The 12,274-nt window shown below is 33.0% G+C and overlaps 1 protein-coding gene across 1 annotated transcript in view; it reads right to left on the bottom strand.

The window, feature by feature from the left end:
- Positions 1-2,315: 2,315 nt before the first annotated feature.
- The window catches only part of LOC148605811 (uncharacterized), a 23,165-nt gene continuing 13,206 nt past the window's right edge, over positions 2,316-12,274 (bottom strand). Inside the window, exons 5-13 of the mRNA XM_088548162.1 lie at positions 11,239-11,332; positions 10,388-10,437; positions 9,190-9,271; positions 8,852-8,937; positions 7,752-7,946; positions 6,888-6,980; positions 6,160-6,441; positions 5,244-5,329; positions 2,316-4,293 (exon numbers count right to left, since the gene is read on the bottom strand). Of these exons, the coding sequence (XP_088404288.1) occupies positions 3,873-4,293; positions 5,244-5,329; positions 6,160-6,441; positions 6,888-6,980; positions 7,752-7,946; positions 8,852-8,937; positions 9,190-9,271; positions 10,388-10,437; positions 11,239-11,332 (1,389 nt within the window). The 3' untranslated portion in view covers positions 2,316-3,872. The remainder of the gene's footprint in view (positions 4,294-5,243; positions 5,330-6,159; positions 6,442-6,887; positions 6,981-7,751; positions 7,947-8,851; positions 8,938-9,189; positions 9,272-10,387; positions 10,438-11,238; positions 11,333-12,274) is intronic.

Below are 12,274 nucleotides of genomic sequence, written 5' to 3'. Positions count from 1 at the left end.
AGTTTCTGGGAATCAAGAGTTTTTTTAGCTGAAAAAAAATGAATGTGTTTAGTCACGTTTTCGCTTTCATAAAGCGGTCTAAAAGATTCATAATAGTCTAATGTACTACTAGCGAACATGTCTTAAATGGGTTATGCTCATCAACACCGTCAAATCTGTACAAATCATTTCTTCTCCTTTGTAGATAACTTCTCAGAAGAACTTTGTTATATGTTTAATGGTATGAACAATTACTCGCATGCTCATATGTACCAATGTTTCATTGTTAATATTGTATTGCGGAAAGGACTTCATAGGTATGATTTACAATGTACTTGTGTCCTATCCATTTTGTTTTGAACAAATAAAATATGTTTAAACTAAAAAAAACATACTTAAAGGGCATATAACCAATTACTTTTAGGTTTAGACGGTGTGAAATTTTTAAAAAGACGTCACTCTGTTTGACTCTCATTTTACAGGGCAGTAATCGAAGAAGGAACCAAGATTCGATCGGTAACCAAAAGAATAAATTCCAAGGATACATAATACAGGGAAAATATACATACACAATAAAGAACATGAAATAACAAAAGGAAATCATGTGCAAACAAACAAAATTAAATGAGCCACCGGAACTCCTTTAAAAAACAGGGATTGAACAGATGCACTGATAGGAAAAGCGTCCTCTGCCTTTCTAGAAACACCCGTCGAGGTACTGAAAATGTTATGTCCAGAGTAGAAGAATTATGATATGTTGAACATATCGCTTCCCATTGTGCAGATGGATACATCGTAACGACCAACGAGATTCTCATGAAAAAAAATCTGTGGTGATTGCTTCAATCTTGCAGCAACATAACCTTACTCCAGAAGACCAATTGTAAGAAGTCTAGCATGATACAAAAAGTGAGCGTAGTTTCTGCAAGCTGTAATAGCATAATGTATGATTTGTTATGTTTAAACTCAATACGCTGGCGCTAAAGTGATCTTACCACAGGTGAAATAATTGGATTCCTATATTGAAGAAATTTCTGATTGAGTTGAGCATTCAATGACATCATCTTTAAATATATAAATTTCAAATTTATGTTCAAAAATTGTCAACAATTTAAAACTAATGACCAAAAAAAAAAGATATAACTTGAATATTATTATGAGGAAAGCAATATATGCAGTGCAGAACCCCTTTTTCTAGAATCCCCTCTCTATTATACATTTCTTGACCTGCAAATGACATTAAATGTTCCTTTAGGATAGCGGAATATCACGGAAATTCATTAATGACAAAACGGCCTTAGTAAACTTCCACTACTTTCACAGGCACAGGGCATGCTCATTAGCAAAGTTGCAAAAATAAATTCCTTTTACTCCATCTTGTAGATTATTTTGGCAACAATTGTATAACAGATCCTTATATATCATTCTTACATTTTTTTTAAATGTAACTACTTATAAAAACAACATTTATAATACATGTTGTACCACGAACAGAATGCCATGTAAAAGAAAATTCAAAACGGCATGATGTTAAAACACAGTCCAGTATTTTTAAGCTAAATGATGGCAGGTTAGATAAGGATTTAGTTATACATGTATTTTGCAAATAAATTAATTCTGAAATACTGATGTTTTTTTATTGATATATATTTTTTTTCTTACTATTTAACAGAAAAATAAATTATTATGTGATTACAGTGTAGAGATATTAATGATTTTTTTTTTATATTTTTTTCTCTCCCCCGTAACATGTATGTTATCAGTGGAATGCAGATTTTTCATATGACTTCATATCACACCTCATACGTTATACCAGAGCCTGCCGTAAGTACGTTTTGCACCGCGTCAGACTTCTAACAACTAGGCTTCTGGAACATGTTAATGTTGCTACAAGATCGAAGTCATCACTACAGAAGTTCTATTGTCGTCATCATGAAACTCGTGGAACTTTACGGTGTTCCGACCTGCACTATGAAAACTGATTTGTTCAACGCGTCATAGTTTTTTTTTCCTCTTTCGTTTTTCCCGATCTTTACTTTTTATGAGCAGCTCGGTGGGTCTTTCTATAAAAGCAAAGGATGCTTACCCTACCTATGCAATTGGTCAACGCTCCCAGGTTTTAGTGGAGTCCGAGTTGCTCGTTAACTTTTTCGCTTTGTACGTTTCATTTTGGTTATTTTATGTTCTTTGTTGTGTCTGTCCGTTTTCCGTGTCTGGTATTTTCGTCTATGATTTATTTACAAAGGTAATTTGCAGAAGATGAATGTTTTTGTTATCCTGATTTAATTATAAGGTACATGGAAATATGAAAATGTATACGTAGGTTTAAAGATTTATTTAAGCATGAACAGAAATATGAGCTTAAATTATAATTTGCCATATGGTTATATGACTAACATACCACAAGTTCACAAAATCGTGTACTGACAAAACACACGTAACCATTTAAAACTGATGTTTTGTTTGAAGATAACCAATATTATTATATAAACGATGTGCTATCTGGATTTACCCATTTAGTTCTTTTATGATTGTGTATTTTAGAAAAAAAAACAAATTCAAATGTCCTGTTTTTATTCGATTGGTTCTTGTTTTAGTTTAATTTGAAAATTAAAAATTGACATAATCCTGTTTATCATATAAATTTTCTCCATAAACTTATAATTTGTTGTTGATTTAGCAATTCGTATGAACCATTTTCACTTCAAACGTGTAATATTAATGAAATTGTTTTCATTTCTTATAAGTATCTTCTTTTTCAAGAACGATCCGTTAATAATGAACCTCGTTTTATCGAATGTGTGCCATGTTATATGAATTAAAAGAGGCAAAAATAATCGTACTTTAAGCTGATAATTTAATAATCTTTATATTCCCACTGTTAGTACAGATGCATAGACGAATAAATTATTCAAGTCAATTGTTTACGCGAATGATAATGTGATAGTTATGACAAAATGCAAAAATATCATCGGCGAAAAAAATAAGAATCATCGGACAAAAACAGAACAAAAACTGGTTATACAAGAAAACCGTGTCTACTGTGTTATACCCAGAGATTACTACTGTTAATAGCACGTTGGATTTTGACTCCCTATAATTACTTTAATGATTTCTCTATAACTAAATGCCTAATGAAAGTCTGATTTTCAATTGTTTATTAAGTACATGAAACTAATGTCGGCAATAATATCATATCGTTACACTTGAGTTACGACATGTCATAAGCTTTTGAAGGCACAACATATAGTTAAAAAAATACATAAACGACCTTACAACTTGGTAAAGATGACTAAAACAAAAACAACCCAAACTACTCAAAATTATTCTGAAGTATCTGTGACGTAGATATATTTTATGGTCATTTTCCCATAGTGCATTTCAACAATATTTGATCTGAAAAGGGCAAACTTTACATACAGTTAGATGCAATACGGTATAAATACTTTAATAATGCATCAATATCTCAGCGTTTTTTCTCCTTGTGCCATACTATTGCCTTATTCTTAGATATGTACGTAAGAAGATTGACTTAGGGTAAGGGAAATAACTCATGAAATTAGTGATATGTTTGTATTACATACAATTTCACCAAAGCTTTTCAAGCTTTCATTTGAAAGAGAATGAAATGAATCCAAGTTACTTTGATGCTGACATGAGATTAATTAAAAGAGTTCAAAGGTTCCAATGATTTGTAAGGGTTGTGTCCCTTACCTTAGGTCTACCTCCTTCAATATTCTTGTATGGAATTGTTCACCTCGTTATAGGAAATCGATTTTCCACTTTGAGAATCGTGATTGTTAAAAGAAGTACTATGTAAGAGTTTGAACGGAAATGAAAAAAAAATAGGGTCTGTATAAGTATCCATCTTGTGAAAGACAAGAAAAAAAGAGTTATAACTTTTCAGTTGCTGTATCTGTCTCAATGTCTGTTTTGTTTAATTGTGTCGCCATGGCAACAAGTGGCGTCTTCTTTATATCAGGTAAAAATCCCATTAGATTGGCTAGTTTAGGAGCGCCACCTGTAGGATTAGACATGCTTTCCTTAATTTTTTCTGCCAACGATTTTGGAGGTTCGTCATTTTCTGCATCTCCACCATCTTCCTTTTTTTTACCCAATGCTGCCTTGGACAAAATTTTTAATAAGTTACTTCCTTTTGTCTGTGTTGGCGTTTTCTTCATTAAATGTCGTTTACTCATCACCATGCGCAACTTCCGGTCAATGCGTCCAATTTCGGTATCTTCCAATGCAACATCGTCTTTCATGAACTCACGTAATTTTTCTCTGTGCAGTTTTTGTGCTAACATCAATTCACTAAAGATAAATACAAAACGTGAAGTTAGAAAAATCATGAATTAAATTTAGTTCTATACAACGTTTTAAGTACGGTGTAACTGTGGTCCAAGTTCACGTAAACAAATGATTGACGATAATTGGGGGTTGGTAACGACTTTGACTAACCTTTTGGGACTCGCAGGGTCAGTGCTTTAATGAACTCGGGTGTTAGTAGCGCTGTCCAGCCGTTTTGACCTATGGAATTTTTTTTTGTAAATTAAGTTTATTTTATGTCCTACTGGCGTCTGTGCTGTTCTGTTGGCGCTCTGGCTTAGTCCAAGACCCAAAGTTTTTCAAATCTACCCGTCTTGGAGGGTTCCATGCTGGTATATCTTTTACAAGTATATACATGATTCGGAAGGGTTAATTGGTGTATGGTGTTTCGTGAACGAGTAAGTGCAAAACAATCAATAACCAACAAACTCCTTTAAAACCACTTTTATATCTTATAATTCCAATCTTTGTGAATTTTTATCTGTATGTCATTTGAATTAAGAGACTACTCTACCACGTCATCGACTTATTCACAACGATGAACGAAAACAGTCAACCAATCAGAATTGATGTAACAATCAATACTGAATAATTATATGGTATCACCATAAATTTGTATCGTTTACACAAAAATCAATAACAACCTATTTCCATTTGATAAATTTTAAGACAATCCAACAATTTAAAAAAAGAGATCCAGTCCAACTTTAAAGAACTAAAACACCACATATGAGTTATTGTAACATCAAGGTATTTTTAATATGTTTTTTTTGTGCACACCTCTTGTCTCTTTTTAAACATCCAGAATTTGCAATAATAGTTTTTTCACAATATGCACCTCTACCCCTCATCTTAAGCTATATTGTAAAATTGTATGTATACTGAAGTGTTTGCCGCACGCACATTCACAATGCCTTCACGTGAGAAACACATACCCAAAGTCTATTTCTCCATCCCCATCTTTGTCCATCTTTTTGATCAGATAATCCAGAGATCTATCAGCCATCGGAATTTTCACTTGCTGTCAGAAACAAAGAGGTATTAATGAAAGTTAAAATTCAATTTTGACATGAAACAGTTTGCCTTTAAAGGTAAAAATCGATCACTAAACTATCGGTTCTTTTTCATTCATTTTTTTGAAAGATACAGTGATGAACTTACTTAGATTCAAAGTATCAGAGTGGAGTTGAGGGCCAGGAAATTTAATTAAGTGTTGTACATTGTGGTAATATTTCTGAAAATATAGCGTTATAAAGCAGTGGCGGATCCAGAGGGTGCAGAGGTTGGCATTCCCCTTTTTATTGGAAAACTTGTCATTTTCATGTGTAAAATTGATAAAAATGGTAAATAAAGTCCTAGCTAGCATCCATTTTTTCTGAGGAACCCCGGCTGGTGCCCCTCCCTTTCAAAGTGTCTGGATAGCTGTAAAGTGAAAGTGTATAATAAATATTGTATCATGCTCGATATTCCCCAATAACAAAACGTAAACAATAATAATTCCAATCTAATTAGCATATGCCTTTTTCGTGAATTATGATTGGCTGTTCACCTTTTACGACCTCTGTGATGCCTGGTTTTATAACAGTGTAAATTCCATGTACAAATCAGAAACAACATGGCTACCGTCGCTTCGACAAGATATAGAGCCGTTTGGAGGCTTAAAACGGTATTATCTGCTTTATATTCATTCTTCGGCATAATATATTAAAAACAACAATTTTTATTTGTTTTGTGAGTGAATTGTCCGATTGTAAAAATCGATAAACTCTGGCAAAACAGTGTTTAATCCTATTTTAATCTTTCTTTGTGTTCATTTCCAAGCCATTTTGTATGTAACCTTATATATTTTACCTCAAGACCATCTTTAAACTCTTGTTTATCAAGTGAACCACTTTTGTCAGCATCCAAGATCGTGAACATGTCTAACAATCGGAAATTTTGAAGCCTAGCATATTCAAATAGAACAAGCAATGGGTCTTCTTCAAGGAGATCCTTGTCTTCCTCTGTTATATCACTATGTGAAATTCCTTGACGTTTCGTATCCCATACATATCCGTAAATGGCTTTAAATGGATTTCGTGTCTTTTGCATTTCTTTGTACAAGGTGACAAAAGTATCGTAAACACACTGGTCCTGTGAAGTATATAAAATCATGTATTATACTATTATACCGGTGTTCCTTTTAAATTGTAAATGTAAAATAGCTTCTTATTGTCACTTATCGTCGTTTCTTGGTTGCATGTTCGCTTCGATTGCGGCAGGTCTTCAGTTCGATTCCAGAGCAAGTCATACCATAGACTAAATGAAATTAGTGAGTACCTATTCTTTACTAAGCAATTGGTGTTTAGGTAATGGCTCAATGGTTGGCCCGGAGTTAAAATAATATGTCTTAGGAGAGGTAAATGACATGTATGCATTCTTGCAAGCTGTTACTTCGGTAAAAATTCGACTAAACGAATCAGTCTAGTGCGAAGCATGTCCTGATAAACTGAGGATGGCATATTTTTATGAACTACATTCAGGTACTCCAAGAATAAGGAGATTAAGTGATTATGATATTTCGCTAATACATTACGTACCCCAAGGTCAAGGAGTTGAACTGCTGATGATGAATTATTTATACACTCTATCAGCTTCTGTGCACTTGATGGATACATCTGATTTTTTCCTAACTGAAAAAATACAATATATTTGTCTGTTTTTTTTTTAATTTTTTGTTTTTTGCTTTTTGTTTTTTTATTTTTTGTTTGTTTGTTTGTTTGTTTGTTTGTTTCTTTTTTGTTGTTGTTGTTTTTGTTTTTGTTTTTTTTTGTCATTACTTCTGTTACTGCAGCGAGTTTTATCACTATTGCTAATTTTCAATATTTTTCGTGTAAGATAGGCCAGATTAAAAATGCTTTGTGTAAAGAATTAGGCATTACAGGTCTGTCTAAATATCAAGCGGGGTGATTTATCATATCTGAAGATAGTCAATGAAACTGTTCAAACTCATTTGTAACATACTAAAAACAATTTTCCTAGAATCTGCTATATATCTTGAAATATATTTGTCTGGTTAAAGTGTAAATGTTCTTGGAAATTTTCCTGTACTTTTCTATAGTAGAATGAACAAAAAATTAAGTGTTAATAACTTCAGCGAACAACTTTCATTTGCACTTCAATTGTCAAATACAGTTTCTATGAGATCTACTGAAGGATCAAGAGATTTTTTAGATTAAGACATGCGTGATTCCTATAGTCGTAAGCTTCTTCATTGATTTAAGGCAGAGCTAAACTTAATAACTTTGTTTACCTGAGTTACAAGTGATTTTATATATCGTCGCTTTATTTGTTAACTTTTAAAACACGAGCTCTGTCGAGCGTTTTTACTTTTTACATGCTATATTCGTTAATAAAATTTATGCAAGCGATTTGTAGAAGAAGCTATTAATTAATGCAATTACCCGAATAATTTTAAGCGTTGAATTTTGCTCCAATCCTTGGATCAGACAATGTGCACACGTGTCCGTCAGTCTGTTACAACTCAAGTCAAGCTCAAGAAGACTAGAATTTTTCATAAGAGCAACACTTATCGTTGCCGCTCCAGTCAGATGAAATCCATTCCAGGAAATATTCAACGTCTCAAGATGTCGATTTTGCTACATTGAAAATAAAAATAATTATTTTATAAAAATTACATATTCCTTAGCACAATACAAGCAAGTACGTTTTTTCTAAGTTAAATTGCTGTTCAGACGGAATATTCACATACGACATAACAAATCCGTCCCGTCATAACGTATTTTTTCGTGATGGACAAGTAGTTACAAAACTAACTAGTCGTTTGTCATCATCTTTATTTGATCATATAAAATTTTCTTGAACTGAAATTAAACTTCGGATACAAAAACCGATGAGTAAGACTCCGGCATTCACTAGCATTCACTGTTTACTTTGAACGTATGTTAGTCAGATATAAATATTAAGTTTAATCAACCTATATGCGTATTTTATACATCAAACCAAATAGAAAACGCCATGGGATATTGCCTTGTTAACAAAATCTACCCGTTAACCGGTTAATCGAAAATTGTAACGGTTAACCGGTGTGTAATTTCAGTTGGTTTAGATATCCCTTACAATATGCTTCGACGACATACTACAAACTTTTCAACAAAGACGTGGACTAGAGTGCCTACCTGCCCTCTTGTAGTCAAAGAGTAATCAAGGAAACCAAGGTTATAGCGGTAATCAAAAGAATGTAATCCAGGGACGAAGACCCGATATGGAAAACAGACATACATAACAAAGAATATAAAGTAACTAAAATCATACATACAAAGTAACAAAAGCAAATGAGCAACTCGGACTCCACTAAAAACTGGGAGCATGGACCAGGTGCACCGGTAGGGTAAGCGTCCTCTGCTTTTCTAGAAACACCCGCCGAGTTGCTCATAAAAAGTAAGGCTTTTTTATCAAGAAATGATGCGAGAAAAGTAAAATAATATACACTGCACCCAGTAAACTGGTATTTATTTTGTTTTTTTAAGTTTAGTGTATTTACCTGTAGTGCCCTTCCAATAGCAGTTGCTCCTTTCAGTCGAAGATGATTCCAGCTTAAATCCAGTACTTTCAGAAAATCGTTCACAGCTGGAAAAATATGATTAATTTGCGTTAGCCAAGAATCATAATAGCATTTAGGATAGAAAAATGTAAAACAAAATGTTTGTTTGTCTGTATTTAGCACTTAAGAACTAGTCAGAACTCAAAGTTCATCTCTTTGTAAGTCGAAGCTTCAACAAGCTCCAATAAAGCTACATTTTTCGAGTACGAAAGCAATTATTAACCATTTTATCAACTATGATCTACAAAACAAAACTGAAACACAGACACATGGCATACCTAAACCTTCTGCGAATATTTCGCCTCCTTTTTCTTGGAATTTGTTGTGACGTAGATGGAGTTCTCGCAATGCATGATTTTCCTACAATTATGTGAAACATTAGACCAACAGTAACCACTAATAAATGTTATACTTTTATTCTTTATTGATGCATTTAAGGAGGTAGACGTAGGATAAGGGACACAACTCTTACAAATCATTGGAACGTTTATATTCAGCATTTTACATCAATCTCATGTAAGCATCAAAGTAACTTGAACTGATTTCATAATGTTTCAAACGGAAGCTTGATAGGCTATGGTGAAATTGAATATGATACAAACATATCACTGATTTCAATTTCTTACCCTACCACCAGCAAATATCAAATCGGCCCTGAAACACTATTTTGACAGGCAGTGACGGACCATATATGGTATAACGATAATTTGATCGTTTAATTAAATACACTGAAACCTGTATAAACCAAACCCTTCAAAACCGGAAACTATGTAGGCCAAACATTTTCCGAGTTTCTTTTAAACCTGTTGCTTTAACCGTTAAAGTCTGTAAGTCCAAAATGGATTTGGTTTAGACAGGTTTCACTGTATAGGAACATAAGGATTGATTGATCGGTTGATTGGTGTTTAAAGCCCAAGTAGCAATATATCTACAGGAACATAAGAAACAACATGTGTTACACGTGATTCGTAAACCCTTTGTTGATCTCATGGCGGCAGTCGTGTGATAGTCTTGAGTGCGAGAGGTCGGTTACGTCATGAAAAAGATATTGAATACAACCATGGTAGCGGACTAGTACATGCACATAACATTGTCTGTTCGATTGATCAAATACTCTGGCAAGGATTTCATACAAATTCTCAAATTGAGAGTTTCAGAATGCGAACGACAAGAAGAAAGGTTTAACATTCCTCAAATACACTAGTATTTTCCTGTATTCTTAGATTTGATTGGCTAAGATATGAGTTGAGGAAGTATTTGAAGAAAATCTCAATATGAGAGTTCTTATATGAAACTGGACTCAAATCTTGAAATTCATGAAATATTTAAAATCTACCAATCAACGTTACTCAAACTACGATCATTCAATCTAATTCCAGTTTATAAATGCTTTTCGTATGTAGATAAACGTATTTTGTAATTATGATATATCGCACATTTGTTACCAGCATACCCGTAAAATATCATTATACTTACATCAAGCATTTCTTTAAAAAATATGGCATCGTCTTCTGTTAGGCTATTACCTAAAATGTAATCGAAATGACAGAAAGCTTGACCCCGAACAAACTATATTCTTCTAGCAAACGAACATCAGAACTTAAAGGAATTATTTTACTTAATTAATTACCGCACAGCTGGATACTTTCGCATGGATCTAATTTTCGCTAAAATAAAACCTAAGCACCAATTGTAGTCCTGATATTTAATTGTCTTTCAAGTAAATATGAAACCGCGAAAATGGGCCACGAAAACTTGATACCCCTATCCATAAAGCAAATCTCAAAATTTGGCACACGAGAAATTTACCCGCTATACGGTATTTTAGCATTCCGAACTTTGCTATATTAAGAAGCTGCCTTTGTAAGAATCATGCAAAATCTGAAAAATGTGATACACCCCCAATAAGGCTACATATCTTGATTTTTGTAATTAAGTTGTTTTATGGGTCTTTATTACGAAATGTGAAATTATTCATTCAAATCTGCCTCGTTTTAGGAGATAATCAACATTGAAAATCCAATAGATTCTATTGTATTTGAGTGTCATTTACAAAGTTATCTCCTTTAATTTTGAAATTTTCAGTGCATTCTATAGAATTTTTATCTCCTATAGACAAGGGTCATATACAAAAACCGACTGTTAATTTCTGCTTACAATGGCAATACAAACAAAATATAAAAAAATAAAAATATGTAGGCTTTTTATCCATGAATCACATTTTGCGTGATTCTTAGCTGGAGTGCTACTTAATTTATGTGATTGATATTCTTGTATTTATCAGTTGTGTGCGATATAAATTACCATGATACAAAACGTTTTATTACCTGATAAATCAAGTTTGCGAATGTAGTTATTGTTTTTCAGAGCTCTACAGATGGCCTCGGCTCCTTGTGCACCGATGTTATTTTCTGTTATGCTCTGAAAAAAGATAGCGTATCCTGTGTTGACCAACTAAGCGCATGCTTTTATTCTTTTTCTAGCCATCGAAGTGCGTTTGTCTGTGAGTGTGTGGTTTGTTTTTAACGAAAAGACAACAGTGGCGGCAAATATGTAAAAATTTAAAAAAAAAAAGTAGCAGCCCCCTCCCCCCAAAAAAAAATAAATAAAAAAATAAAAAAAATATGATTTTTATGTACCCTTATACCTCCCATTTACGAATCTTTTTGTCGCCAAAAAATATACTGAAGCATTTTTGTATTTTTTGGCTACTTTTTATACCTTGTTGAGGCAAAAATCTATTTTTTAAAGTTATTTGCTTCTACGAACTTCTACTTTCTACAGAACGAAGTAAACTGACATATGTATGTATCATCATGTAGCCAAATGTCTCAGCTTTACAGTAGTACCAAAATATTTGCGGTAACACTTAGGTTTAGATAATTTAATTTTCTACATAAATAAACTACGACAAACTAATTTTCGGAAAAGGATTTCCAACAAATGTTAAAAATATTACCCCTAACCCTAGAAAACTGGTCTCAGTATCAAACAGAATTCGCATTCAGAGCATACCGACACCGTAAAACTCATATTTTAGGTATTCGTAATTAAGATAATGATGTTCCCAATATATCTGATGAATTAAGGGTACTCTTGTATTAAATGTCAATGTATTCAACATATTTTCTCATTTCATGTGCGTATTTTCGGTTTTAATGTGGCAATGATGAGTTTTTCATAAAAAAGGGGATTTTTAAGCATTTCATATTTTCTTCAATTTCACCTATAGTTGGCCATTTCTTTCAAAAACCGTACTTCAAACAAGCTTTTGTTTATTTAAATACAACTATATAATGTCTTAGCTTTGTAATTAGCCCTAGTAATAAATATTTGAACTTTTCCAAGTCCAATTAGGTGAAA

The sequence above is a fragment of the Perna viridis genome, chromosome 10, assembly GCF_037379345.1.
Source record: "Perna viridis isolate PV_CMFRI_1.1 ecotype Kerala chromosome 10, ASM3737934v1, whole genome shotgun sequence".
Classification (NCBI taxonomy): Eukaryota; Metazoa; Mollusca; class Bivalvia; order Mytilida; family Mytilidae; genus Perna; species Perna viridis.
The sequence above is the reverse complement of the archived record's forward strand: the minus strand, read 5'-3'. Positions and strand labels throughout refer to the sequence as shown.